Raw genomic sequence first — 27,036 nt, forward strand, 5'->3', positions numbered from 1 at the left:
CTGGACACACATCATCCCGGACACACATGATCCCTGCATCCCAGGCACACCTCGTCCCTGCATCCCGGGCACATCCTCTCCCCTCACCACAGCCTCCCTGCTCCAAAACCCCCCTCTTTTTATCCCGAAGCCGCTCCAATCCCACCCGGAGCCAGCGGGTCCCAGTGCGGGGGGGGAGGGGGGCGGACAGCTTTATTATGGACCGGTTGTGCTGCAGAGCGGAGCATCCCACCAGCCACGGACCGGGATGAAGGAGCAGCCGAGCCACCGAGTACCTAAACCACCCCCCTAGAGCTGGGCCCCCAGCGCGAGCACTGGCCCCGAGCCTGTGCTGGGAGCTCTCAGCTCTGCCCCATCAGCCTTGGGGGGCCCCCAGCCCAGCCCCGCAGCCCCCCACGGGGGGCTGGGAAGGGAATTTTCCACTATAAATAAGGTTTTGTCCCTCTCCCCCCCCACCTCCCTTGGAGCATCAGCCCGGGGGGATCCATGGGGCGGGAGGCAGCGGGGCAGCAGGGAGCAGAGGGTGCTTGGAAGGGGTCCCCCCCTCAGCCCAGGATGTCCAGGTAGATGGGGGGGGTCTTGACCAGGGCTTGGAGGTGGCTGTGGATGTCCTTGATGGGCCGGCGCTGCTGGGGCTCCCGCTGCCAGCAGCTCTGCATGATGGAGTACACCTCGGAGGGGCACGTGCGGGGCCGCTCCAGCTCCCGGCCCTGCGTGATGCACTCGATGGCCTGTGGGGATACGGGATGGAGATGGGATAACCCCCACACACACCCCCGGGAGCTCTGACACCATCCTCTGCCCCCCCCCCCTCCATCACCCACCTCGGTGTTAGAGAGCTGGTACCAGGGCTGCTTCCCGTAGGTGAAGATCTCCCAGAGCACGACGCCAAAGCTCCAGATATCGCTCTCGGTGGTGAACTTACGGTAGAGGATGCTCTCGGGGGGCATCCAGCGGATGGGCAGCATGGTCCTGCCCCCCACCTGCCCGCAGCGGGGCTATCAGTGGGGCAGGACCCCCCCCGTTTGCCCCCCTCAAGCCCCCAGATATGCCTCAGATTAGAGCTGTTTTAACACTGAGTGTGCCCGGAGGAGCCCCATCCCCGGCAGTGCTCAAGGCCAGGCTGGAGCTCCCTGCTCCATGCAGTGGCATGGAACTGGATGGGCTTTAAGATGCCTCCACCCCACCCCAGACTGGGCTGCTGTGATTGAGCAGGGCTGGGCACGGCCCGGGGATGGGAGCGGAGCACCCGGCTCACCCGGTAGTAGTCGGTGCTGTAGATGTCCCGGGACATCCCGAAGTCCCCGATCTTCACCACCAGGTCGTGGCCCACCAGGCAGTTGCGGGTGGCCAGGTCCCGGTGGACGAAGTGGAGCGAGGCGAGGTAGACCATGCCCGAGGCGATCTGCGTGGCGATCTGCAGCAGGCGGCTCAGCGTCAGCGGCCCGCAGGGCTGCCCCTGCCCCTGCTCCAGCATCTTGGCATCGGGGCCGTGGGACCTGCCGGGCACAGGGGCTGCTCGGAGCCGGGCACGGGGGGCAATGGGAGCAGTGGGGGTAAAGGGAGGGAGCGGCGGTGCCGGGAAGGATGCAGGAGGGGACCGTGCCCCTGCCCGCGGAGCTTTGAGCTCCCTCCATCCCAAAGCGGTCCCCGGCTCCACGGAGGCCGCCGGGGTGCGAACCGGGGGCCGCATCCAGCAGCTCTGCCTTTGATGCCGAGCGCTGCTGACAGCGGGAGCTGGGGCGGGGGGGTTCTGCTCGGCACAACCATTAATGCCAACTCCCATAACGATAATCACAGCAGCCACGTCTCAGAGCTCAGCGCGGCCACTAAAGCGATGCCTCTGGCAGCTTCCCCCCCCCCGCGCTGTCCCCCCCCGTCTAGCAGCAATACCTGGGGGGGCAATCGAAAAGTCTCTGCTCATTCCAGCTGATGGCCAATCTCTCTCTATTTGAGCCTCTCAGACAGCTAATCTAATCAATATTGCAAGGAGGGCTGCATTAGCAGGGAGCAGGCTGGCAGCGCTGATGGAGCGGCCAAGGAAAGGGGAGGGGGGGGCTGAGGCACCCCCCCCCCCCCGGCCCACCTGAGGAAGCGGTTGAGGTCCCCGTGCTTCATGTACTCGAAGACCATGATGAGGGGCTCGCCCTCGGTGCAGACACCGTAGAACTTGACGATGTGCTCGTGCTGCAGCACCGTCAGCAGCTCGGCCTCGCGCTGGAAGTCCAGGCGGGCGCTTTCCGTCACCTCCTTCAGGGCCTGCGGGGAGGCGGCATCAAACAACCCCCCCATAGACACCCCCATCATCATCATCATCATCATCGTTCCCCCCCCTCCTCACCTTCACAGCCACCAGCATCTTCTCCTGCTCCGGGAGGAGGTTGTAGCACTCGGCCAAGAAAACCTTCCCGAAGGCGCCTTCCCCCAGCTCCCACTTGAGCACAATGTCCCGACGCTGCACGTGGTGCACGCCTGGGGGGGGGACCCCGACCCATCAGTGCCCCCCCGACCCTGCACCAGGGATGAGGCACTGGGAGGATGCTCCTGGGGTCCGTCCCTCCCCATTCCAAACCCTTACAGGCGTCGCAGAAGTACTGGGGGTTCTCGATGAAGTTGCTCTTCAGCCCCTCCAGCTTGCTCTCTGCTGAGGACAAGGGGCTGCTGCCCAGGTTCATGAAGTGCAGCGACATGGCCAGGTCGTCCTCTTGGGCCAGCACGGCCGAGCCTTGCAGGGACAGGGACAAGGACAAAGCCATCGAGGGGGTCCCATGGTGTCCCCCCCCCTCGCTCCAGCCGGCGCTGCCAGTGCCAGGCTCTACCGAGCATCCCCTCGGCCGGGCCGGCCCCTGGGGGCCAGGCAGCCCCATCAAACCCATTTAGAGGCTGAATCTATTCCAGGAGTGAATTAGCAGCTGCTGCCTGTGCTGCCGGGGGGGGGGGGGGGGGGGGGGCAGCACCCGCTACGGTCCTTATCAGCATCCCCCCCAATGGTCCCCATCAACGTTCCCCACACAGAGTCCCCATTAATGCCCCCAAACCTGGTCCACATCAACGGGCTTACCCCTGGCCCCCATTAACATCCCCTGCAATGGTCCCCATCAATGTCCCTGCCTGTGGTCCCCATCAACATCCCCATCCTTGGTCCCCATCAATGTCCCTGCCTGTGGTCCCCATCAACATCCCCACCCTTGGTCCCCATTAACGTCCCTGCCTGTGGTCCCCATCAACATCCCCACCCTTGGTCCCCATTAACATCTCCCCCAATGTTCCCCATCAACATCCATGCCTGTGGTCCCCACCAACATCCCCATCAGCATCCCCACCCTTGGTCCCCATTAACATCTCCCGCAGTGCTCCCCATCAACATCCATGCCTGTGGTCCCCATCAACATCCCCATCCTTGGTCCCCATCAGCATCCCCACCCTTGGTCCCCATTAACATCCCCCCCAATGTTCCCCATCAATGTCCCTGCCTGGGGTCCCCATCAACATCCCCATCAGCATCCCCACCCTTGGTCCCCATCAGCATCCCCACCCTTGGTCCCCCTCCCCGCTGCTGTGTCCCAGCCCCAGCTGTCCCGGTGCCCGGTGCCTGTCCCTGGGGTGGGGGGGGACACTCACGGTTGATGCCGAACTTGGAGCGGCGCCCGCACTTGTTGAGCGCGATGAGCATGAGGGAGAGGAAGAGGGAGGCGAACACGGCCAGGGCCACGGCCACCGAGACCTGGGCACGGCGGGGACAGGCCCTTGGTAACGGCCGCAGAGCCCAGGGGAAACCGAGGCACGGGAGCGCTGCCCTTCAGCCCCACCGCATCCCGCTCGGCTCTGGGCCCTAAGGCTTTGTTCCCCCCCCTTTTTGGGGTGTCCTGGTCCCCCAGGCACGGAGCACCCCCTCACCCCGAACGCGTGCTCATCCGCCGTCTCCACGGGCCCATCCAATGAGCTGTTCCTGGTCCCTGGGGTGGGAGAAGGGTGTGGGGTGAGTGTGGGGCAGGGGGGCCCCATTGTGTGTGTGGGGGGCACCAGGATGGCAACTGTCCTGCAGCGCAGGGATGGGGGTACCCCAGCATCAGCCCTGTTGGGTCAGGGGTTGTACCCGCTGCAGTGCCCATCACTCACCCAGTGGAGACAGAGACACTGGTGCAGCCCAGCAGGGGAGAGAAAGGAGAAAACCTTGTTATTCCAAAGCCAAAGGAGGAAAATCCTCGGTTATTCCCAAGATAAAGGAGGAAAAACTCGTTATTCCCAGGCAAAGGAGGAAAAACTTCATTATTCCCAGGAAAAAGAGGAAAAACCTCGTTATTCCCAAGGTAAAGGAGGAAAAACCTCGTTATTCCCAAGGTAAAGGAGGAAAAACTTCATTATTCCCAAAGTAAAGGAGGAAAAACCTCGTTACTCCCAAGGCAAAGGAGGAAAAACCTCGTTATTCCCAAGGCAAAGGAGGAAAAAACTCGTTATTCCCAAGGTAAAGGAGGAAAAACCTCGTTACTCCCAAGGTAAAGGAGGAAAAACCTCGTTATTCCCAAGGCAAAGGAGGAAAAACCTCGTTATTCCCTGCCTTTCCCTTCTCCCACCCCTGAGGAAACTGAGCCACACCGGAGCCGTGCACAGAGCCACGGAGATGGAGCCCCCGGGCAGCACCCACCGGGAATGGGCTCCTCGGGGCTGAAGCTGAAGGGGTTCTCCATGAAGCGGCCCGGGACGCTGCGGGAAGCGCTTCCCAGCGGATTGCGGAGCACCAGGGTGTAGATGCCGTTGTTGACGTGCGTGGGGCGGTTGAGCTGGAGGCAGCCGTGCAGCACCGTGGAGTTGTGCTCGTACTCCACGATGCGCGTGTGGATGTAGGGCCCCTCTTCCAGGGCCGAGCCGTTGAAGAGCCAGCGGATGCTGGGAGCGGGGTTGCCGTCCACGGAGAACGGGATGCACCAGAAGTGCTGCGGGATGGCCTCGTGCAGCAGCAGGATCACGGGGGGGACTGAAGGGGACGCACGCAGGGAGCGGGATGGGTGCCGGAGCCAGACCCCAAACCCGAGCCCGCTCCAGGCCCCCCCCTCCCGGGCTGCTCACAGGTGATGTTCAGCACCAGGCTCTCCTCCGCCGGCCCCACCACGTTCTCTGCCCGGCACGTCAGGTCCTTGTGGTTGAGGCTGGAGGAGACGTTGCTGATCTCCAGGACGAGCTCCTGGTCCGAGAGCTGCGGGAGCATCGGGATGAGCAAACATCAACACCCCCCCCCCCGCCCCAATGCAGCCCCCCACGGCCATGGTGGGGCGATGATGGGGCCGTGCCCCGCTGGGGTTGAGCCCCATGGCCCTGACTTGCCTTGGTGACCACGGGCAGCTCGGGGCCCACCTCGGGGAGCACCCACTCGGCGGTGCCCGGCGGCTCGGCCGCGATGAGGCAGGTGAGGTTGATGCTGTCCCCTTGGCGCAGCGCGGCCCCGGGGGGCTCGATGCGGACGGTCGGGGGCTCTGCCCGGGACACGGGGGTGAGCGGGGCCGGGTTTCTCCCCCACCAGAGGGCTCAGGAAGGGGGGGATCAGCACCTACCGCAGGCGCGCAGGGGCCGGCTCCCCAGTGGCACCAGCGCGGAGCCATCCCAGCAGCCCAGGGACTGGTTGCCCAGGTCGGGCCGGCTCCCGATGTGCCAGAGCTGCAGCCAGCGGAGCCCGCAGGAGCAGTTGAAGGGGTTCCCCACCAGGACGCTGGGATGGGGCAGGGAAGAGGACAAGGACCCACCACGGGTGAGCATTCCCAATCCCACTGGTCCTGCCCCGAGCCGGATGCCACAGGTGCCACCCCGTCCCCATCTCCACACCGGGGCTGTCAGAGCCTCCCTCTCCCTGCATCCCCAGCCCTGTCCCTGCCTCCTCCGCCAGGGATGCTCCGCTCCCATCTTCCCCTTCCCCATCACTCACAGCTCTTGCAGGGGCAGATGCTGGAAGCTCTTCCAGGAGAGGCTTTGCAGCGCGTTGAAGGAGAGATTCCTGCCGGGATGGAGCCCATCAGCCGCCCCTTCCCACCGCAGACCCCATCCTGCTTCACCCCACCCTGGCACCGGGTCACACCGTGACCAAGCAAAACCACCTCTGCCACGGGGCCACCGGCTTCCAGGCGAGAAGAGAACCCCGAGCACCCCAGGACAGGGCCCGTCCCCCCCCGCACCAGGGCAGCACAGAGCTCCCGGGGCGGGGGGCGGGCAGAAACCCCCCCAGGTCGATGGTTTCCCACTCAGTAGCAGAGCCCCACATGTGTCCCCCCCCCCCCGGCGCGGTGACAGCATCGATCCCGTCACCCTGCACCGGGCCTGAGCGCCCGCAGGGATGGGGAAGGGAGCTGGGGACACACGCACACACACACACAGACTCACACATGGCTCAGCCTGGGGGTGTCCAGGAAGGCATCGTCAGCGATGTGCTGCAGCCCCGACCTGGAGATGGTGCTGCGGGAGGCAAGGGTTGAGCGCCCGCAATGGGAACCCCGAAATCCCCATCCTGGGAGCGTTCCCCCTTTGTCTCCCTGCTGCAGGATCAGGCTCCATGCCCCAGCCTCCCCACACAGGGACCCCCCGTCCCCGGCTGTCGGGGTGCTCACAGGCTCCGCAGCTCCCGCAGCATCCTGGTGTCAGCCCGGGTCAGTGCCGTCAGCGCCCGCTGGTTCTCGATGACACTGGGGGGGCAGAGGAGGGGTTTGGGGGGCAGCGAAGGACGCCCCGTGCCGGGGGATGCCAGAAAGCACAGGGGGAGGGAGGCACCGGCTGCCGTCCCCCCCCCCCCCTTCCCCTGTTCCCAAGGCGGGGGAGGAAGGAAAACCCCTTTGGCAATGGGGGCTGCTCCTGCAACCCCGAATTGTCAGGTGCTAAGTGGGGGTTCAGACCCCCACCGAAAGGAGGTTGGTTCCACTGTGACCCCCGTGGATGAGGCTGTGGGGGTGGAGCAGGGGGGTCTCTTGGGGGACCCCGGTCCCCACCCAGTGAACAAAGAACTGATGCAGCATCCCCGGCACGTGGGGAAACTGAGGCACGGAGACAACGCCACAGCCAGCCCCGGCAATGCGGCACGGCCAGGGCTGCACGGGGGGGTCCTGCACCCCCTCCCACCCCAGTACCCTCCTCTGCAAACCACGCCAGAGGGGGGGGCAAGAGCAGAGATCCTCCAAACCATCACATTCGGGGTGCCCAGCCCCAGCAGCAGCAGCCCCCAGGCCCCTTGCTCTGTCCCCAAACCCATCACCCCCAGATCCATCGCTCCATTACCCCATCACCGCCAGCTCCATCACCCCATCACCGCCAGCTCCATCACCCCATCACCGCCAGCTCCATCACCCCATCACCGCCAGCTCCATCACCCCATCACCACATGCCTCAGACCCACCGTCACCACCTCCATCACTCCCAGCCCCATCCCCGTCACCCTCAGCCCTATTGCCCTGTCTCCCAGCCCCATCACCCCCCGCCCCACTCACACGTCGGTGAAGCCGCCGGTCCCCAGCAGCCGCTCCAGGCTGCTCACGGTGCCGGGCTCCCGGCAGAGCACGGAACCGGCCCGGGGGCAGCGGCAGCCCCGGGGGCAGGGACCGGCAGCTGCCGGGGCTGGCAGCGGCGGCAGCAGCAGCAGCAGCAGCAGCAGCGCGGCCAGGCAGAGCCAGGCGGGCAGCGGCGGCATCGCGGGGCCGGGGCCGGGGCCGGGGCCGCCGTCCCTCGCACTTGCCCGGCAGCCCGAGCACGGGGCCGTGCGGGGCTTAAGAGCCACGCAGGGACCGGCCCCCGGGAGGGGCCGCGGCTCCCCCCGCCCCGGCACCGCCCCCGGCCGGGATGGAGCGGGGCAGGAGCCCCCCGGACCGGGGGCACCCGGAGCCCCCGAACCCATCACAGCACCCCCCGTGTGACCCCAGAATCCCAACGCGGGACGGAGCTGCCCCGGCTCCTGCAGTGTTGGGGTGCAGAGAGGCTGGAGACGGGGGACATTTGGTGGCACCGACACCAACCCCCGCCTCCCCCCCCCCCAGCAGAGCCGCCGCCCGCCGCATCCTCCCCAGTTCCCTGCTTTAATCCCGGTCCGGGTGCCGCAGGAAGCGGATGGGGCTGGGGGGGGGGGGGGGAATGGACCCCCCCCGAGCTGCACCCCCCCTTTCACCGTGACCCCCCCAAACCAGGCACCGCCACGTCCGAGCTTCATCCCCCCTTTATTCGCGCTCATCCCACGGGCACACATCAGGCAGTGGAGCCCCTTACCCAGACCAGCGGAGCCCTGAGACCGGTCCCAGTGCGGGGGATGGCAGCGGGGGGCACAGGACAGCCCCGCGCCTCAGTTTCCCCACGTGTAAAAGAGGGGGGGACCCGGTCGCTGGTTGGTGGGGGGGACCCAAACCCCTTTTCCCTCCCCTCTCAAAACGATAAGGACAGACCAAGGCGGTCTCCGTCCATCCGGCGCCTTCCCACTCCTTCCCCTCGGCTCGGAGCACCCCAAGATATTCCCAGGGGAAACGCGCCCCATGGAGCATCCTGGTTTTTCCCACCACCCCTTTCCCAAAGCACCCACTCCTTGGAAGCAATAAATAACACAGGGGGGTCCCGGCGGTGGGGGGGATGGCCGGGGGATGCAGAGTCCAAGGACACGCCGGGATGGGCTCAGGCCATCCCATTGGGAAGCCGGCTGGAGCCGCGGTCCTTAGGGGAAGGCGGTGGGGACTCGGGGGGCTCGTCCTTCCCATGGGATTGATCCACGTCGGCGTCGGCGGGTTCTCCGGAGCCACCGCGGCTGTAGAAGAAGGAGAGGGTGCGGAAAGCGGGGGCCATGTGGTCCTTGATGCTCTCCAGGAGCTGGAGGAAGGAAGGGCGCTGCCGCGGGTTCTGCTGCCAGCACAGGCACATCAGCTCGTGCCTGCGGGAGAAGAGGCACCGCTGGGCTTGGGGCGCAGCCCAAAGGACCCAGGGACCAGACACCGGGGTGATGGGCGCAGGGCTGGGCTCTCTGAGCAGCACAAGGGGAGGGCTTTGGGGGGGGGGGGGGGGGGGTCTCCACCATCCCCATGCTCACAGTTTGTCGGGGCAGTTCTCGGGGCGCTCCAGGACCCCGTTGTCCATGACGAAGCGCAGGACCTGCTCGTTGGACATGCCCTGGTAGGGCTGCTCGGCCAGCGTGGCGATCTCCCACAGCACCACCCCGAAGGACCTGCAGCACCACGGCACTCAACTGGGACACGGCCCCCCGGCTCCCCCCAGCCCCACAGGGCTCCCCGTGCCCCAGCACCCACCACACGTCGGACTGCGTGTTGAAGATGCCGTCCTTGAGGGCCTCTGGGGACATCCAGCGCACGGGGAGCAGCCCCTTGCCCCCCTTCCGGTAATAATCCGTCTCGTAGATATCCCGGGTCATGCCGAAATCTGGGGGGGGAGGAAGAGGAGGATGGGGGATGTGAGCACCAGGATACTCCCTGCAGCACTGGGTGCAGCTCTGGTGTCCGCAGCGTCAGGACATGGAGCTGTTGGATCCCATCCGGATGAGCAGGGGCTGGAGCAGCTCCCATAGGAGCCAGGCTGGGAGCACTGGGGCTGCTCAGCCTGGAGAAGAGAAGGTTCTGGGGGAGACCTCAGAGCAGCTCCAGTGCCTAAAGGGGTTACAGGAAACCTGGAGGGGAGCTTTGGACAAGGGATGTAGGGACAGGACAAGGGGAATGGCTTTAACCTGGTTGCACGGGGCTTCGAGCATCCTGATCTAGTGGAAGGTGCCCCTGCCTATGGGGAGGGCTGGAGCTGGAGAAGCTTTAAGGTCCCTTCCACCCTGTCTGGGGCTCTGTGTGGGGCTGGCACCTCCAATCTTGACGGTGAAGTCCTCGGACACCATGCAGTTGCGGGCAGCCAGGTCCCGGTGCACGAACTTGTTGGCGTTGAGGTAGGCCATGCCATCGGCGATCTCCCCGGCCATCTGGATCATGTCCTTGAGCGACGGCGGCGGCAGCCCGGGGTTGTTCTGCACCGGGCACAGAAACCCGGGGGCTGGGGGACCCTCCAGGTCTCCCCCCCAGGGATGGTGTGGGGGTCCCTGTGCCCATGGGCACTGCGGGACCTGGCCAGCCCCTCACCTCGGCGTCAGGCCGCAGCGAGCGCAGGTAACTCTTCAGGTCCCCACGTGTCATCAGCTCCATGATGACCAGGGCTGGCTGGCCCTGGGACACGACACCGAGCAGGCGGACCTTGGGGGGCACAAAGAGGGGTGGCCGGTTTGGGGCCAGACCCCTCCATGTCCCCTCTGTCTCCCTTGGCTCCCCACCTACCACGTGGTGGCACTTGAAGGCTTTCATGACGGAGGCCTCGTTGAGGAACTCGATGCGCTCCCGCATGGTGGCCAGCTCATTGACCGTCTTCAGGGCCACCTTGGTCTCCTCGCCCTCGGCATCCAGCCCCAGCAGCAGCCCCTCGTACACCATCCCGAAGGAGCCCTGCCCCAGCTCCCGGATCACCGTGATCCTCTCCCGCGACACCTCCCACTCGTCAGGAATGTACACTGCAGGGGGAGGGGGTCCCGCTCTCACCGTCACCATCCCCATCCCTGCCGCTATCTCCATCTCCATCCTCATCCCATTCCATCCCATCTCCATCCTTGTCCCCATCCCCATCTCCACCCCATCTCCATCCTTGTCTCCATTCTCATCCTCATCCCCATTCCCAGCCACATCTTCATCCTCATGACCCTGTCTTCATCTTCATCCCCATCCCCATTACATCACCATCCTTGTCCCCATCTCCATCTTCATTTTCATCCCCATCCCCATCTTCATCACATCACCATCCTTGTCCCCATCTCCATCCTTGTCCCCATCCCCATCTCCATCTTCATCCACAACCACATCCCATCCCATCCCATCCCATGGCCATGTCCATCCCTGCCCATCCCCACGCACTGTCCGAGGTGCTGAAGTACTCGGGGTTGACGGAGGCGTAGAGCGTCCCGCTGGGGTACCCATCATTGCTCCTGCCAGGGGTGGCATCGCTCAGAGGACGGGGTGGGGGGGGCTCGGTGCCACCGCCCCACATCCCAGCCCCGGCGCCACGGGGATGGTCACTACCTCTTCTTGTTGTAGAAGAAGACGAAGATGGCGAGGCAGGAGATGAGCACCATGAGCACCACGGGCGCCACCGTGAGCAGGATGTAGAAGCTGTTGGACTCCTCCTCGGCTGCTGGGAGCAGGCGGCCGTGGGCACTCAGCCCACCCCACACATTGCAGGATACAACCCACCACCCCCATTGGGCCAGCTCCCCAGCCCAGAAGCACCCATTGGTCCCTGGGTGTCCCCATCCCAGAGCATCCCCAAATCCCGCAACACCCCCTGATCCTCCAGTGTCCCCCAGTCCCCCAACTCCCCAGTCCAGTGAAGGATGGGAGAAGACTGGCCTGGATGACAGAGAGCTTTGGCTGGAAATCAGGGATAAAAGGAATGTTGGTGGAATGTTGGAGCCAGCAACTCGGGAGGACCACGGGGTTGTGCAGGGAGGAAGTTAGAAGGACCAAAGCCTGACTAGAACTTAATCTGTTACTGCTGTAAAAGGTGGAATCATGGAATGGTTTGGGTTGGAAGGGACCTTAAAGCTCCTCCAGCTCCAACCCCTGGAGGCTCATTTCTGAGCAGTTCTGGGAGGTCCCTGTTGGCTGGAGGCTCCCAACCCAGCAGCATCCCCTGCTCCAGCAGCATCCCTGACCCCCAGCTCCCTGCCCCACAGCCCATGCCCATGGCTGGGGACCCTGCTGGTGTCCCCCCGTCCCTTGTGGGTACCTGGTCCCAGGATGTAGAACTTGATGAGCCCTGTCCATGAGCCGTTGCCGGCCAAAGAGGTGGCCCGGACCTTGGCCGAGTAGTTTCCCGGCTGGAGCAGAGCCAGGTGGACCCCTCCGTACTTGGAATAGCGGTGGCGGGACACACAGACAACGGTGGTGACCTCCTGGGGGGGACAATGGTGGGGTGGCAAAGGGGCTGCATTGACCCCAGCCATGCATGGGCCTCGGGGGGAGGGAGATGAGATGATGGGAAGGAGATGGGATAGGGATGAGGATGCGGATGAGGATGGGAAAGAGAATGGGAAGGAGAGAGGATGGGGATAGAATGGGAAGGGGTAGGGATGGGGATGGGATGGGGAAGGGATGGGGATGGGATGGGATGGGGATGGGATGGGATGGGGATGGGAATGAGAATGAGAAAGGATGGGGATAGAATGGAAGGGAAAGGGATGGGGATAGAATGGGAATGGGAAGGGATAGGGATGGGATGGGATGGGGAGGGGATGGGATGGGGATGGGAAGGGAAGCGATCGTTGGGTGTTTTGCCCCCATAACCAGACACGTCAGAGGGTGCTGCGGGGGGTTCCTCACCTCGCTCTCGCGGCTGTACTTGATCTCATACTTGAGGATGAGCCCGTTGGGGTTGTGGGGCTCCTCCCAGCGCAGCAGGACGCTGTTCTTCCCCGCCGGCTCCCACGTCACGTTCCCGGGAATGTTGTCAGCTTGCACTGGAGAGGGGGCACGGAGGGGCTCAGCTCCCATCACCCCCCCTCCCTCCAGCCGGCGCGTTCCGGAGCCATGGAAGCAGGCTCGGGACGTACGCTCGGGCATGGTCCTGGCGAAGACGAAGGTGGAGGCGCTGCAGCCCACGGTGTGCGCGGCGTGGTTGCAGGCGTGGATGTCGATGCGGTACTCGGTGAAGTGCCGCAGGCGCGACAGCACCGCGCGGTCCCGAACCACCTTGTCCTCGAAGATCTGGAAGTGGGGTTTGGGGTCCCCGCCGGTGCCACGCGGCGGCGCCGCAGGCTCCACCCAGGACACGTTGGTCGGGGACGCAGCGGCCGCCAGGTCCCTGCGGCGCTTCGGGGTCCTGCGGGACACGGGGAGGGATGGAGCGGGGGGGGGGTGGCTCCCCAAAGCTGAGTAGGGAAGGGCTGGTGGGGTCCCCGCTCACCTCTGGGGGTTCTTGTTGATGGACGTCACCTTCCAGGGCGGCCTGGGATAGTGGGAAATTGGTTAAAGGATCCATCGGGAACGCCATCCATGCGTCCTCCTCCAGGAATCACACCCTGCACGTGCTGGACAGCCAGAACCTGCAGCAGCTCTGGGACCAGAGCCACCACGTCCTCTCCATCCCCATGGGCAGGATGCACTTCGCCTTCAAGCCCAAGCTGTGCCTGGCTCAGATCTACCCCGTGATGGGCACCAAGGGGCAGCTGAGATCAACCCTCGCACCAACGGAGACGCCAACAGGACCCCCCTTGGACGTCACCTGGGGATGATGATGGAGCTGTGGAGGAAGTTCTCGAACTTCTTCTGGAAGGACTCGGCCTCCCCCTGCATGTGGAGCTGCCCATCGGCCGGGCGGCACGGGCAGCACCGCTCCTCCGCATCCTGCTCCACCTCAGCACCGTCGCCATCGCCGGCCCCGAAGCGCGTGTCCGCGCTGCTTGTGGGCAGCTTCAGGCCTGCGGGTAGGGATGGGCAAGGCTGGAGGTGATCCCGGAGCCTGGCTCGGTGCGAGCATCCCTGTCCCCAGCCACGGCACTCATCCGGCCTCACCTTTGTGGCAGTAGTCATTGACGTAGAGTTCCATGTCCTCAGCCAGCTGCTGCCACAGCACCAGGTAGTAGGTGATGTTGCCGTTGCGCTGCGTCGGTGGCTTCCAACGCACCACGATGTGGGAGGAGGAGTTGGACATGGAGATGACGTCCCGGGGCACCGTCGGGGCTGGGGGGACGTGGGGATGGTCAGTGCCCCTCCGGGGCTCCGCCGTGGGGCCCCGCAGCCCCGGCCCCGTCCCTTACCCGCTGGCATGGTGCGGATGTAGACCACCTCGCTCTGCGCGCCGTAGTTGCGCCCTTCCTCGGCCGTGGTGAGGGTGATGGCGCGCACGAAGATGGCGTATTGAGTCCAGGGCCGCAGGTTGAGCAGGGCCACGCCGGGCTCCTGCTCGCTGCTGAGCGGCAGCTCCACGTCCAGCACGTTCCAGCTCTGTGCCCCGCACGCGTCCTGCCCCACGTACTCCGACACGTTCTGGAAGGGTCTGCCCCACAGATCCAGGCATTGGGGTCCCCCTCCCAGCCGCGCAACCCCCCGGGGTCCAGCAGGACCCCATGGGATGGGGCTCCCGACCCCCCCACGAGGGTGGATGGGGACCACTCACGACTCCTTGTAGTAGACGATGAAGCTGAGGAGGTCCCGGTACTCGGGGGGCCGGTACCGCTCCCACTTGAGGAAGATGCGGTCGGACTCGGTGACGTTGGAGGTGAAGCGCAGGGGCTGGGTCTTGCCTGTGCAGGGGAGGGAGGGTTGGGGCAGGGTCTTGAGATGCCACCGCGTTCCCCAGCCCCGTACTCACAGGACGCCCGGTCCCCGTTGGTGCGAGGGTTGATCTCAGCCTTGTTCTGCCGCCCCTTGGTGCCCGTCACCTCCTCCATGCGGTAGATCTCGGCCAGGCACAGCTTGGGGTTGAAGGCGAAGTACATCTTGCCCACGGGGATGGAGAGGACGTGGTGGCTCCAGTCCCAGAGCTGCTGCAGGTTCTGGTTGTCCAGCACGTACAGGGTGTAATTCCTGGAGGAGACGCGCATGGAAGAGGTGGGAAAGGGCACCCCAAAGCCATTTGACCCCCCGGACCCAAACCCATGCCCCATCCTCACCCATCCACCATGGAGTCACCGCGGATCAGCTTGAGGTTCTTGAAGAAGGACAAGGAGACGAGGGCGAAGGAGTGCTTGATCTTCAGGAAGCCCGTGATGGTCTCGATGAGGCCCAGGCTGCTCTGCAGCTCCGAGGCCAGGTTATCTGGGGACAAGCCGCAGGTGTGAGGAACCCCCCCACCCCGGTTCATCCACCCCTCTCCTTGCCCCCTGGGCAGGGTGGGATGCAGGAGGCTGGAGCCAGCACTCACAGCCCCGGCGGATGTTCACGATGAGGTTGCCCTCAACCAGGGTGCAGCCGCCCAGCTCCTGCGCCGCCCGCGTCGAGTCGATGGTCTTGGTGCCCACCTTGCAGGCCTTGGGGCACAGCCCCTCGCACTTGTGGCAGAACATGCTGGGACAGGACCCAGGGCCAGGGAATTAGGGAATCAGTGAGGGTGGGAAGCGCTTTTCAGCTCATCCACTCCCAACCGCCGAGGCCACCGCTAACCCGTGGCACTGAGAGCCTCAGCTCTCACTGCTCTCATCACTGCTCTGGGCAGCCAACGGGGATGGAACTGGTCCTCAGCTCCATCTCAACCTCCCCCGGGGCAGCTTGAGGCCGTTTCCTCCCGCCCCATCCCTTGGGAGCAGAGCCCCCTCCTGGCTCCATCCTCCCGATCCTTCTCGCGGTCCCTCACCCGCTCCCCATCACCCGCTGCCCGCTCGGCTCCGGACCTGCTCCCGTTCCTGGTGTATCCCGCGGGGCACTCGGAGAGGCACTGCCGCTGGTGGAGCACGAACTCGGAGGCGTGGCGGGGGTTGCCGGAGACCTTGCGCAGGCTGGCGCAGTACTCGGCGGTCACGCAGCGCCAGCCCTCGTACTCGTAGGTGCGGGGCGGGCAGGAGGGCAGGCACCGGCCCTGGAACTGGAAGTGGCGGCAGGCGACGCAGGAGCGGCCGTCCCGGGGCCGCCCGCAGCCCCCCAGGCACTCGGCGTGGCAGCACTCGCCCGAGGCCGTGCAGGCGGAGCCCGCGCCGCAGGGACACACTGCGAGGGGGACAGGGCACGGGGTGCGTGGGGCGGGGAGCAGCGCCTGCCCCAGCCCCTGACGCGGGCACGGACCCCTTCCACTGGAGCGGGGTGCTCCGAGCCCCTGCGTCCAACCGGGCCTTGAGCACTGCCGGGGATGGGGCGGCCACAGCTCCTCTGGGCACCCTGTGCCTCAGCACCCTCGCAGGGAAGAGCTTCTGCCTTGGATCCAACCGGAACGTCCCCTGGTTCACTCTGAACCCATCACCCCTTGTCCTATCGCTACAGCCCCTGATGAAGGCCCCACTCCAGCATCCTCGCAGCCCCCTGCAGACACTGGGAGCTGCTCTGAGGTCTCCACGCAAAAGAAGAGGCAGGGATGAAGTGATGGAGCGATGAAGTGAGGGAGGAATGGAGGAAGGAGGGGCAGATGCATAACGGGATGAAGGGATAAAGAGAAAGAAAGAGGGAGGGAGGAATCAAAGGAAGGGAAGGGGAAGGGGAAGGGGGGGAAGGGAAGGGAAGGGAAGGGAAGGGAAGGGAAGGGAAGGGAAGGGAAGGGAAGGGAAGGGAAGGGAAGGGAAGGGAAGGGAAGGGAAGGGAAGGGAAGGGAAGGGACGGGAAGGGAAGGGAAGGGAAGGGAAGGGAAGGGAAGGGGAAGGGGAAGGGAAGGGAAGGGGAAGGGGAAGGGGAAGGGAAGGGGAAGGGGAAGGGAAGGGAAGGGAAGGGGGGAAGGGGAAGGGAAGGGAAGGGAAGGGAAGGGAAGGGAAGGGGAAGGGAAGGGAAGGGGGGAAGGGGGAAGGGAAGGGGGAAGGGAAGGGGAAGGGAAGGGAAGGGGAAGGGGAAGGGGAAGGGGAAGGGGAAGGGGAAGGGGGGAAGGGAAGGGGAAGGGAAGGGGAAGGGAAGGGGAAGGGGAAGGGAAGGGGAAGGGGAAGGGGAAGGGGAAGGGGAAGGGGAAGGGGAAGGGGAAGGGGAAGGGAAGGGGAAGGGAAGGGGAAGGGAAGGGAAGGGGAAGGGAAGGGAAGGGGAAGGGGAAGGGGAAGGGAAGGGGAAGGGGAAGGGGGGGAAGGGAAGGGGGGGAAGGGGAAGGGGAAGGGGAAGGGGGGAAGGGGGGAAGGGGAAGGGGAAGGGAAGGGAAGGGAAGGGGGAAGGGGGAAGGGGGACGGGGAAGGGGACGGGGAAGGGGGGGACGGGGAAGGGGAAGGGAAGGGAAGGGAAGGGAGGGAAGGGAAGGGGGAAGGGAAGGGAAGGGAAGGGAAGGGGGAGGGAAGGGAAGGGAAGGGGAAGGGGAAGGGGAAGGGAAGGGAAGGGAAGGGAAGGGAAGGGAAGGGAAGGGAAGGGAAGGGAAGGGGAAGGGGAAGGGGAAGGGGAAGGGGGGAAGGGGGGAAGGGGGGAAGGGAAGGGAAGGGAAGGGAAGGGGAAGGGAAGGGGAAGGGGAAGGGAAGGGGAAGGGGAAGGGGAAGGGGAAGGGAAGGGAAGGGAAGGGACGGGAAGGGAAGGGAAGGGAAGGGAAGGAAGGGAAGGAAGGGAAGGGGAAGGGAAGGGGAAGGGAAGGGGAAGGGGAAGGGGAAGGGAAGGGAAGGGAAGGGGGAAGGGAAGGGAAGGGAAGGGAAGGGAAGGGAAGGGAAGCTGTGGCTGCGGCTGCAGGTCTCGTTGCCCGGCCGCGGTGCCGGTGGCGGTGCCGCAGCCCCGATAAGGATCGGTGTTTACTGTACACACCCCCTGCCCAGCCTCCTGTTTACAGCAAACGAGCCCGGGAGGGGCCCGCGGTGACCTCGCACCGGGACAGCGGCAGCGGGGCTGTTACAGCGCGGCTCCGGTTACCCCCCGCCCGCCCTCCGCAGGGCCCAGCGGCCCCATGGCCGCGCCGGGCCCCGCCGGTACCCACCCTTCTGGCAGTAGCCGGAGGTCCAGCAGCGGTACTCGAGGCGCCCGTTGACGCTGGTCTGCGCGCACGGCTTCCCCACGTCCAGGATGCCCGGGCAGACGTCGGCGCACTCCGCGGCCGGTTTGTTCCCCACGATGTAGGGGTTGTCCCCGGCGTCGGGCGGCAGCAGCAGCCCCCAGTCGATGGTGGAGAGGTGGCAGAGCTCCTGGTTGCGCTCGATGCGCACGGAGCCGCGCAGGATGTGGCCCAGGCTGTGCAGCCCCACGTCCCGCAGGTGCGGCATCTCGAAGATGACCAAGGCGTAGCTGAAGAAGAGGTTGGTGCCGCGGATGACGGAGAGGTTGGGGAAGAGATCCCGGAGGCTTTCGAGCCCGTACACGCGGAACAGGAGCAGGTACTCGGTGATCATGAGCAGGCGGGGGAAGCTGAGGCCGCGGAAGTCCTCGGCGCCCGTGGTGAACATGAGCAGGATCTGCAGGTTGCCCTCGATGATGGAGCAGTTCTCCAGCTTCTGGAGCTGGGAGACGTCGTTGCGGATGTCCATGCTGCCGCAGACTGCGGTGGCGACAAGGGGGGGGGGGGACGCTGTGGGCAGCGGGGATGGGGCCGCTGCCCCCCAGCACCACCATGCACGGGGGGGTTGATGCCGCGGCTGTGATGGTTGGGGTGACAGGAGCGGCTGTGACAGGCGGCTCAGGGGTGATGCTAACGAGGGCTGGCTCTTGTCTCGCCTCCTGTCAGCCCCACACCACGGCCCTGCACCCCGCAGGGGTCAGGATGCTCCATGGGGAGCTCACAGCATCTCCCCCCCCATTGATGTGTGGTGATGCAGGTCCTGCTCCAGCATTCCCAGTGCCCCCCCACTGGGTTTGCCATCGCGGGGCCTCCCCACCCAAAGAGAGGGAATATCGCAGGAGCATCCCGCACTTCCCAGCGCAAGCAGGGATGCAAGGAGGAGGCAGCGGCTTCCCGGCTGCAGCATCCCCAGCCCGGGCCCTGGTGCTGAGTGCTGAGATCCCAGCGATGGGATCTCATGGATGCACATGGGCCCAGGGACCCTCTGCGTGTGCAGCAGGGACGGGGGGGCAGGACAGACCCTGATCCCAGACGTTCCCCCCTATGGCCATAGGAGCCACAGGAGCCCCCCCCTTCCCTTTTCCATTCACCCCCATTGACAGCGCTGCCCATGGCTCCTTCCCACCATTCCAGCTCCCAGCTCCAGCCAAACCTCCCACCACGCTCCCTTCTTCCCATCCCAACAAATGGAGGGGGGGGGTCCGCATTCTCCTCTTCCTGGATGGGGGATTCAGAGCACACGGGGAGGGAACCGAGGCAGGAAGCACCCAAAGAGCTTTACAACCCCCCCATGCACAGCCCCCCCCATCCCAGCACTTACTTTCGGAGGGCGCCCGCACGGGGGGCAGCGGGAGGGGGCCGAGGAGCAGCAGCACCAGCCCCATCCGCAGGGCGCCCCGCACCCTGGTCCCCATCCCCGCCGGGACCCCGGCCCCGTCCTGCTTCGGGCGCTGCCGCTCCGTGTCCGGCCGCTGGCCCCTATGGAGCGCGCTATGGGGCGGGGGCGGCCCCGCGGCCCCTCCGCGTTGTTGTCGGCTGCCGCACACCAAATATTTAGCCTGAAAACTGCGCGGGCCGCGGCCAGCGCTTGTTTGGGAAATAGAGGAGGGCAAACACCGCCCCCCCCGCCGGGATGGGCCGGGAAGCGGGGAAGGGCCGAGCCGCTCCGGGGTCCCCAGCGGCACCCAGGGGCTCGGGGCAGGGATGCAGCGGGCGCCGGTGGAGCCCCCGGTGCGGTGCAAGGTGACAGCGCCGCGGTCACCCCCCGGGAGCACGGGGCCGGGAGCCCACGGTCCCCCCCCGGGGGCGGGAGGAGCTGCGGGAGAGGAGCGGGGATGAGGGGAGGTTGAGTTCCCACTCTAGGGCTGAGCGGAGGGGAGGGTCCGGCCGTGGGGCAGCCCCATGGGTGGATGGAGGGAAGGAGGGATGGATACAGGGATGGAGGGAGGGATAGAGGGATGGATGGAGGGTGGCAGGGAGGGATGGACGGAGGGATGGATGGATGGATGGATGGATGGATGGATGGATGGATGGATGGATGGATGGATGGAGAGAGGGAGGGATGGAGAGAGGGAGGGATGGAGGGATGAACGGAGGCAGGATCTGGCTGTGGGTCCCAAGAGAAGCTCTCTGCTGGAAAAAGCCTTTCAGGGGCAATTCCCGGTGTCTGGAGCAGCCGGATCCGTCCTGCAGCAGCGGTCCCCAAACAAGGGTTGAGAACAGGAAACCCGGCTGGTGGCTGCCGTGGGGGAAGTGGGTGCGAGGGTGCAGGGAGGGCCGTGGGGCTCTTAAGGTGGAGAGAGCTGGGGCTGGTGCCTCGGGATCCATCCCCATCCCCAAGGCCATCCCTGCTCTGCAGAGCCCAGCGCAGCCCATCCCTGTCCCGGTGCAATGGATGAGCCATTCCCAGCTCGAATCCCTGTTCTCAGACACCTCGTGCCAGCGCGGGGCTGGCTCCGGAGCACGCGGCACCAGGAGGGAATCGCGGCTGACGTGGAACCATGGGATCACCCAGGGTGGAAAAGCCCTTCAAGCTCATCCAGTCCAACCGCTCCCAGCATTGCCAAGGCCACCCCTAACCCATGGCACTGAGGGCCTCGGCTCCGCGGCGTGGGACCACTTCCAGGGGTGGTGACTGCAGCCCTGCCCTGGGATGGAGCTGAGGGTGCTGGGCTCACCCCGCTCTGCTCCCGGGGCCACCCTGCCTGGATGTGTCCCATCAGCCAAGGCTCCTGCAGCTCCATCGCTGCTTCCTGCCCCTTGCAGGCAGCTGCAGCCCCCCCATCCCATCGGCTCCAGCCCCTGTGAGCCCGGGCAGAGGGGGGTGCATGGGGGGGGGTCAGGGTTTGTGCTGCGATGGGAGGGAGGTCCCAGACGAGCACCTGCAGGGGCTCCTTCACTGCCAAAGGAAGCCTTCGGGGGCAGGAGGAGAGCTCCAGGGCCTTTATCCCAGCTCCCCTCTAGGGCTAAACGTGAGCTGCTACGCATGGAATAGGAATAGGAAAAGGGCTTCAAGCTCCAGGACCCCACAACCCCCCTGGAGGCCACAGAGGAAGGGTTTGGGAGCAGAGCTCCAGCCCCGGCTCTGCCGTCACCGCGCTCCAAGCGGGAATGCCGAGGGTCGGGAATGCCGAGGGTCGGGAATACCCATCACAGCCGAGCAAAACCCAGAGCCCATGCCCTTGGTGGAGTGTTTCACCCCTGGCTATTCAACAGCATCTGCTCGGAGGGGAAACCAAGGCTGCTCCCAAACCATGGGCTTCAGCCTTCCCGTGGGAAGGGAGAATGGATCCGGGATACCTGGAGCAAGGAGCCGAGCACCAAGGGCCGGACCCCGATGTGATTGAGTTCATTGCAAAGTTTATTCCTTTATCAAATCCCTCGCTGGAGGCCTGGGCTCCACAGGGGAGAGAGCAATAAATTACTCACCAGTGACTCGATTCTGCTCATCCAACGCTCCAAAGGGGCTCCCAAAGTACTAAAACATCCCGGGAAGTCACCCGGGAATGGGGGGGGGGGGGGGCTTTAAAGCACTCTAAGGAAAGGTTTCACTCAGGGTTGCTTGGTTTGAACAGGAAACGGGGGAGAAAAAAAAACCCTTTGGGAGTCCTAAATCCAACAACGACGAGAAGCTGCTTTACAACACTAAAACCCATGGTGGGAATGGGAGGGCAGCGCCAGCTCCGGCCCCTTTAGCAACAGAGTGAGGCCACTGAGGTTGGGCTGCGGGGAGGGGTCTGCAGGAGGAAGGGGGGGGCAGGAAATGCACTGACACACACGGAGCATCTTCATCCGACAGCACCTCGGGATCCTCCCTGCGCTCACAGCCGGGTGTCCCCAGCTCTGCCCTGCAAGAGGAGCTCCCCCTCGGCACCTGGAGGCTGCTGGAGCCCAGGACAGGAGCAGGGACTCAGCATCCCTCGCCCAGACACCAGCAGCGGCGGCGTGAGAGGAGCCGGGGAGCTCCTCAGCCCCGAGGATGCCCCAAACAAAGGGACCACAAAAGAAGGGGGCACAAGGGCTTGGAAGCGTCTTTCCGAGAGGCCGATCCCGCTCCGAGCGCGCAGCGAGTCCAGGAGAGGAGCAAAGTGGGAACTGGGAGTTTATTGAGACTCTGCCCAAGGGTCCTGCAGCCCCCGTGCCCAGAGCCTCGTGCCAGGCCCAGCTCCTGCCTGGGGCGGGATCCGTTGTGTGGAACAGGCTTGGATTGACCCTTCCATGGGCTTGCTTGTTAAGGAGGGAGGGGAAAGGTTGCAGGTGGAGGCTCAGGCCCAGGCGCACGAAACCCTTCTCGTGGCGGAGGGGAGGGCCTGGGTGCTGCCCATGAGCAGTCCAACACGGGAGGTCCCCTGGGACACAGCCAAGGAGCAGGGCAGAGGGGTCAGAATCCGTATTTGGCCTGAGTCTGGCGCCTGCTGAGCTTGTTTTCAGACCAAGTGTTCTTCAGCTCCAGCTCTCGCTCCTTGGCCTGCGGGACAGGAGAGGATGGAGATGAGCGCTGCTGAGTCAGCAGCCCCCAGAGCTTCACCCCCCCCCCCCTTTGCCGGGGGTGCCCGGGCACTGCAGGCAGCAGCCTCCTCCCAGGAGCTCGCAGCATCCCCATGCCAGAGGCCTGACTCCATAGGGATGCACAGGCAGCTCGTTCAAGCTGAAACGTGGCTTCTTGAGGGGACAGCGTCAGGAGCTGCTCCCGAAGCACAGGGCAATGGGGTGGAAGGAAGACAGGCGGCAAAGAGCCCCTGAACACACTGGGGCTGGGGGGGGGGAGTGAAGCAGACCCAAAAGCCAGCAGGAGCTCAGGGCTAGAACACCCTCAGGGTCGAGGTGCTGCTGCCCCGAGGGTGCTGGTGGCCCCAGGTGCCTGGCGCCGCTCACCTGATGGATCAGGTACGTGATCTGGTGCTTCCTCCTCTGCTGCCCCGTGGGCTGGTCTCCTTTTTTCTAGGAAGCCAAAGGAAGTGAACTGTTAAAGGCTGCAAAGATCCCGACCCAGAGAGCGGAACGCGAGCGGAGCCTGCACAAAGCCGGGGCAAGGGGAGCTCGGACACGAGAGGATGCTGTCACCATGAGAACAATCAGCCTTGGAATCGCATCCCCAGGCAGGTGGCAGATTCCCCATCCCTGGATCCTTTGAAGGTTCAGCTGGGCTGCCTTGGCTACACCGTGCTTTAGCCAAGAGGGGATGGACCAGGTGATCCTTGAGGATCCAGTCTCAGAGTTTAGGACTCTGAGGTGCTTTGTTTCCTGTTAAAGGGCTCTGGAGCAGTTCCTGCCTGGTTTTTGCCTCCTGCACCCCGTGTTTTGAGCAGCTCTGATGTGGAACTCTTCATACAGCACCCAAGGGTCCCTGTCCCCCCCCATGCTGGTGACTGAGCCAATACACCTCCAGCTGTGGCTGTACCTTGCTGAAGGACTTCATGGTCTTCTCCTCCGTCAAGGACTTGGTGAGCCACTGCTGGGCTCCGCTGAGCTGATCATCACCTTTGATATCCACAAAGTTGATCTCCTCCCGCCCTCGGTTCCTCTTGCCCTGCAGCCGCTTGAACTGGAACGAGAGAAGACACCAGGGTTACAGCAGCACTGGAGCAAGGCAAGGGGGATGGAGGCTGAGCCCCTGAGCACGCCACGAGCCCCACCACCCACCACCTCCCCTGCTAGCAGGGGGAGCTCTGCTTTGCCACAGGCCCTAAAGCTCTCAGCAGGAAGGCTCTAACCTCACTGCCCCACACACAAGAGGGAACAGCACCTCCTCATCGGCACCTCAGCCTCCTGAGTTTAAGCTCTAGGGAGGTGCCTGAGGTTTTGCTGCCAGCACGTCCGCCTCCCATGGCACAAATGCACCTCTGAAGGGCAGAGGTCCCTCGGAGATGGGTGACTCCTCGGTTTATGAGCCTGGCAGCTTCTGCACGGGATCAACAGTGGGAAAAGGTGGTTGAAAAGAGGGGTTTGAGGGGTTTAATTCACCCCCGCGCTGGAGGAGGCACCATGAAGGTACCCCGAGGGTGGCTCATGTGCAGCTCAGCAGGGAACAGCTTCACCCCCTCTGTCTGCCCCTCACAAGGAGGGGATGGGGCTCTGGAAGCAAACACCCCTGATGGATATCACACATGGACCCGCTGAAGCAGCAGCCCAAGAGACCGCATGGAGGACACCACCCCCTGCTAGACCCCATGGAACAAGTGAGCACGAAGCACAGGGGGTGCCGGTGGGGTCCTGTGCCCCAACAGAGCTGAAACAGCAATCCTGCAGCAGGGCAGGGAGGGAAGTGCCAACCGCTTCGTCATCGATGAAGGAGGAGTCGCTGCTCATCTCCTGTGCTGCTGCCGGCGCCGGTTCCCCCTCCTGGTAGTAGCTGCTGCTGTAGTAATCCTGTCAGCAGAAGGAGAAGCAGGTTGGGAGATCAGCCCGGGAGCATCCCCACAGTGAGGTCCCGGGATGGAGCACGGAATCCGGCCCTCACCCCACCGGCTGCTGGGGAGCAGAGTGCGTTACACACAGTGGGAAGTGCCCCATCCCTGGCAGTGCTCAAGGCCGTGTTGCATGGGGCTTGGAGCACCCTGCTCCAGTGGAAGGGGTCCCTGCCCACAGCAAGGGCTGGAGCAGGAGGAGCTTGAGGTCCTTTCCACCCCGACCCAGCCCCTGGCGTGTTAACACCGGGGATTTCTGCTCCCTGTGCCCCTGCTCTCGCAGGTGACATCCCCACAAGCTGCAGGTCTGCTCCCAGAACCACCTCAACCATCCCCTCATCCGAGCGGCCTCCCCAGAGCAGGACCCACCTGATAATAGGTGCCAGGCTCGCCGTAGGCAGGGAACTGGCTGTAGGCTTGGCTGCTGTAATCCTCTCCAGGCTTGGGCACCCAAGTGTGCGGAGCCCCACTGGAGCCTGCGCCCGTCTTGAACTCCAGAGGCGCGTTGGCAGCAGCGTCCTGGAAGTGGGGCTCCGGCTCCGTGCCGGGGGGGGGTTCCTCGGGCACCCCGGGGCCAGAGTACAGGTAGGTGTCGGCACCCACCGCGCCGGGCTCGCTCCTGTCAGACAAGGAGAAGTAGTTCTCTGGCTCGAGCTCGTCGTCGCTGTCATCCTCTTCCTGCGTGATCTGTTTGGTTACCTGCAGCGCCGCGCTCTTGGCAGCGGCTTTGATAGCGGAGGGGGAAGGAGTCGTGGGCACTGCTGGCTTGGAGGGAGGTTTGGCTTTGGAGGACGAGGCGGGCGCCTTCGCTTTGCCGTCAGAGGGGTTCTCTCCCGCTCTCCTCGAGACGGAGTAGGGCAGAAGCAACCGGTTGCTCTCCTTCACGGTCAGGTTCTTGGGCTGGGGAAGCAGCGCCGACAAACCCGAGCCCTCGCCGTGGCTCTGCAGGGTTCCAGGCAGGGCGAACGGTACCCGAAGAGGAGAGAGAAGGGGGACGAGTGAGACCCAGGAGCTCTGCTGCCCGTCCGCGCCTCTCCACCCGCACCAACGGCTTCCCCATTGCTCTGAGCACACCAAGGGCATTGGTTGGCTTAGAAGTGCCCTTTGCAAGCAGGTGCCAGGTTCCCCCCTCAACCCCTGGCTTTTGGAGGCTGAAAGGGATGAAACTGCCCCCGAAAAGGGGCAATCCCTGAGGGGAGCTCAGCGGTTTGATCCGCTCAAAGCCACGTGCTAAAGGGGCTCATTGGTACCAGTGGAAAGCCCAAGCTCCGTCCCCAGCCAAACGCTTCCCATTCCAGGGGTTTACCTGAAGAGGATTTTTCTTCTTGCTTGGTTCATCTTCCTCGGAATCTGACTGAGAAAGAGAAAGAGAGCTCAGCACAACGGGAGGCACCCAAACGGCAAAGGCAACCTAGCACCAAAGCAGGCAAAGAGCCCAGCCATGCGGCTCCGGGTTGAGCATCACCACTGGGGATGCGGTCCAGCCCTTCCGACGCACCCAGGGCAGGGCAGGGAGCTAAACCCCTCCTTGGTTCCTGCTGTGAGAGCGACCCAGGAGCAGCTCCTGTCCCACCGGGAGCGTCCGAGGCCAGGCCCAGGGAAGGGGAGAGGGGAAGGCGCTCACTAAGGGGGCCGGGGACCTGCTTTTCCCTGCTCCCATCAAGGATTTAGGGCTCGGGAGCCCTCCAAGGCGCTGCGAGCGCAAGCAAAGAGGGGAGCAAACACCTGAAGGTCCGCAGGGCCTGAACCTGCAGAGCCAGAAGCACGGGGCAGGAGCAGCTGCGGCTCGGGAGCAAAGAGCAGAAGGGACTTGAGGGGGATGCGCCCGCACCATCACCTCGGGCCCTGTAGGGGGAAGCTGGGCTGGGGAGAAGCTGGGGTTGCTCCGTTAGGATTCTAAAGAGGGTTTCTCCATCAGGTTAATTCTGCAAAGCTCTTCAGGATTAGGGCCGGCAGCCAGGGCAAATCCCCCTGCCGATGCCACGACAACGGCCTCGAGTGCCCTCCTGGATCAGCATGGGATGGGTTGAGTGGAAGGGACCTTAAAGCTCCTCCAGCTCCAAGCCCTGCCATGGGGCAGGGACCGCTTAAACTGGAGCAGCTTGCTCCAAGCCCCTGTGTCCAACCTGGCCTTGGGCACTGCCAGGGATGGGGCAGCCCCAGCTCCCCGGGGTCCCGGCACCCTCACCGGGCTCCTTCCTCCTATGGAACCCCTTGTGCTGGGGAGGGGGGGGGCAGAGGAGGAAGGAGCCGCTGCTCCCCCCATGCCAACGCCCGGGCGGGACGGAGCCGCTCGTACTCACATCTCCCCCGCGCAGCTCGGGCACCGGGATCCGCACCGGCTCCGTCCTCTTCTTGGCCTTGGGGAGGCTCAAATCGGGCCCGGCCGCGGCCGGAGCGGGCACGTTCGGGGCCTCGGCGGTGGCCGCGTTCCTGGGGGGGGGCAGGAGGAGCCCCCCGAGCCGCGGCTGCTGCTCCCCTCCGCTGCCGCCCGGCTCGGGCCCGGTGCCGAAGCCCCTCAGGCCGGGCGGGGGCCCCATAGGGAAGGGAGGCGGCGGCGGCGGCCCCGCGGGGGCCTTGGGGGGAGGCAGAGAAGCGAAGAGGCCCCGGGCCGGGGCCTGCTGGGCTGCGGCGGGAGGAGGAGCAGGAGCGGCCGCTTCCTCCTCGTCGCCCGCGGGCTCCTCCGCATCGCTCTCCTCTTCGCTGCTGGCGTAGGCCACCAGGGACATGGCCCCCCGAGGAGGGCGGCCCTCCGCGGGCAGCCGCCGCTACGCGAGGCCGAGGATCCGCCCTCCGGGCTAGGCCGCGCCGCCGACCGCGCCTTCCGCGAGCACAGCGGGCAGGGAGGGGACGGAGCGGCCGAGGCTACGCGGCCATGGCGGGGCCGCGGGCTCGGACCAGCGCCGAAGCGGCCCCAACGCCCGGCGCCGCGCTCCCAGATAATGGCTGCCGGCAGGGTCCGCGCCCCGGCGCGGCGGGACTACAACTCCCAGCGTGC

The 27,036-nt window shown here is 65.2% G+C and overlaps 3 protein-coding genes across 4 annotated transcripts; all 3 read right to left on the reverse strand.

The window, feature by feature from the left end:
• Positions 1–510: 510 nt before the first annotated feature.
• Positions 511–7,758, reverse strand: NTRK1 (neurotrophic receptor tyrosine kinase 1). Its single transcript, XM_057408079.1, has 17 exons — positions 7,464–7,758; positions 6,594–6,668; positions 6,370–6,441; positions 5,918–5,986; positions 5,550–5,704; positions 5,323–5,471; positions 5,068–5,194; positions 4,646–4,975; positions 4,120–4,137; positions 3,898–3,956; positions 3,622–3,724; positions 2,579–2,725; positions 2,342–2,472; positions 2,087–2,259; positions 1,259–1,499; positions 825–983; positions 511–731 (listed from the first exon to the last, which is right to left on the reverse strand). Exons 1-17 carry the CDS (start codon positions 7,661–7,663, stop codon positions 546–548), a joined length of 2,394 nt encoding a protein of 797 aa, XP_057264062.1. The 5' UTR covers positions 7,664–7,758; the 3' UTR covers positions 511–545.
• An 818-nt stretch (positions 7,759–8,576) lies between these two features.
• Positions 8,577–19,273, reverse strand: INSRR (insulin receptor related receptor). 2 transcript variants are annotated; one of them, XM_057408075.1, is made up of 22 exons: positions 18,953–19,273; positions 17,557–18,111; positions 15,374–15,686; positions 14,908–15,050; positions 14,657–14,801; positions 14,356–14,570; positions 14,161–14,287; positions 13,802–14,040; positions 13,557–13,724; positions 13,267–13,462; positions 12,949–12,990; positions 12,596–12,864; positions 12,366–12,502; positions 11,773–11,938; positions 11,067–11,175; positions 10,902–10,972; positions 10,275–10,504; positions 10,083–10,193; positions 9,811–9,970; positions 9,255–9,384; positions 9,038–9,172; positions 8,577–8,881 (listed from the first exon to the last, which is right to left on the reverse strand). In XM_057408075.1, exons 1-22 carry the CDS (start codon positions 19,044–19,046, stop codon positions 8,629–8,631), a joined length of 4,008 nt encoding a protein of 1,335 aa, XP_057264058.1. In that variant the 5' UTR covers positions 19,047–19,273; the 3' UTR covers positions 8,577–8,628. The 2 variants fall into 2 exon arrangements, with proteins under 2 accessions (XP_057264058.1, XP_057264057.1); XM_057408074.1 differs by having other exon boundaries at positions 11,067–11,178.
• A 2,644-nt stretch (positions 19,274–21,917) lies between these two features.
• PRCC (proline rich mitotic checkpoint control factor) lies at positions 21,918–26,864 on the reverse strand. The gene is made up of 7 exons (XM_057408076.1): positions 26,342–26,864; positions 25,345–25,392; positions 24,408–24,980; positions 23,905–24,000; positions 23,033–23,176; positions 22,507–22,572; positions 21,918–22,099 (listed from the first exon to the last, which is right to left on the reverse strand). Exons 1-7 carry the CDS (start codon positions 26,765–26,767, stop codon positions 22,013–22,015), a joined length of 1,440 nt encoding a protein of 479 aa, XP_057264059.1. The 5' UTR covers positions 26,768–26,864; the 3' UTR covers positions 21,918–22,012.
• Positions 26,865–27,036: the final 172 nt, after the last annotated feature.

Source organism: Pezoporus wallicus, unplaced genomic scaffold (assembly GCF_028554395.1).
Source record: "Pezoporus wallicus isolate ANWC-B61680 ecotype Strahan unplaced genomic scaffold, APGP_CSIRO_Pwel_v1 contig_10738, whole genome shotgun sequence".
In the NCBI taxonomy this organism is placed as follows: domain Eukaryota; kingdom Metazoa; phylum Chordata; class Aves; order Psittaciformes; family Psittacidae; genus Pezoporus; species Pezoporus wallicus.

Coding starts and splice junctions, on each gene's coding strand:
- NTRK1 (XM_057408079.1), bottom strand. CDS start 7,663: ATGCCGCCGCTGCCCGCCTGGCTCTGCCTGGCCGCGCTGCTGCTGCTG. Junction 6,442..6,593: donor CTGCGGGAGCTGCGGAGCCT/GTGAGCACCCCG, acceptor TGCCTCCCGCAG/CACCATCTCCAGGTCGGGGC. Junction 5,987..6,369: donor ACCCCCAGGCTGAGCCATGT/GTGAGTCTGTGT, acceptor CCATCCCGGCAG/GAATCTCTCCTTCAACGCGC.
- INSRR (XM_057408074.1), bottom strand. CDS start 19,046: ATGGGGACCAGGGTGCGGGGCGCCCTGCGGATGGGGCTGGTGCTGCTG. Junction 12,991..13,266: donor AGCTCCATCATCATCCCCAG/GTGACGTCCAAG, acceptor CCACTATCCCAG/GCCGCCCTGGAAGGTGACGT. Junction 11,939..12,365: donor AGTACAGCCGCGAGAGCGAG/GTGAGGAACCCC, acceptor TGTCCCCCCCAG/GAGGTCACCACCGTTGTCTG.
- PRCC (XM_057408076.1), bottom strand. CDS start 26,767: ATGTCCCTGGTGGCCTACGCCAGCAGCGAAGAGGAGAGCGATGCGGAG. Junction 24,001..24,407: donor AGCCTGGCACCTATTATCAG/GTGGGTCCTGCT, acceptor TTCTGCTGACAG/GATTACTACAGCAGCAGCTA. Junction 22,573..23,032: donor CCATGAAGTCCTTCAGCAAG/GTACAGCCACAG, acceptor TTGGCTTCCTAG/AAAAAAGGAGACCAGCCCAC.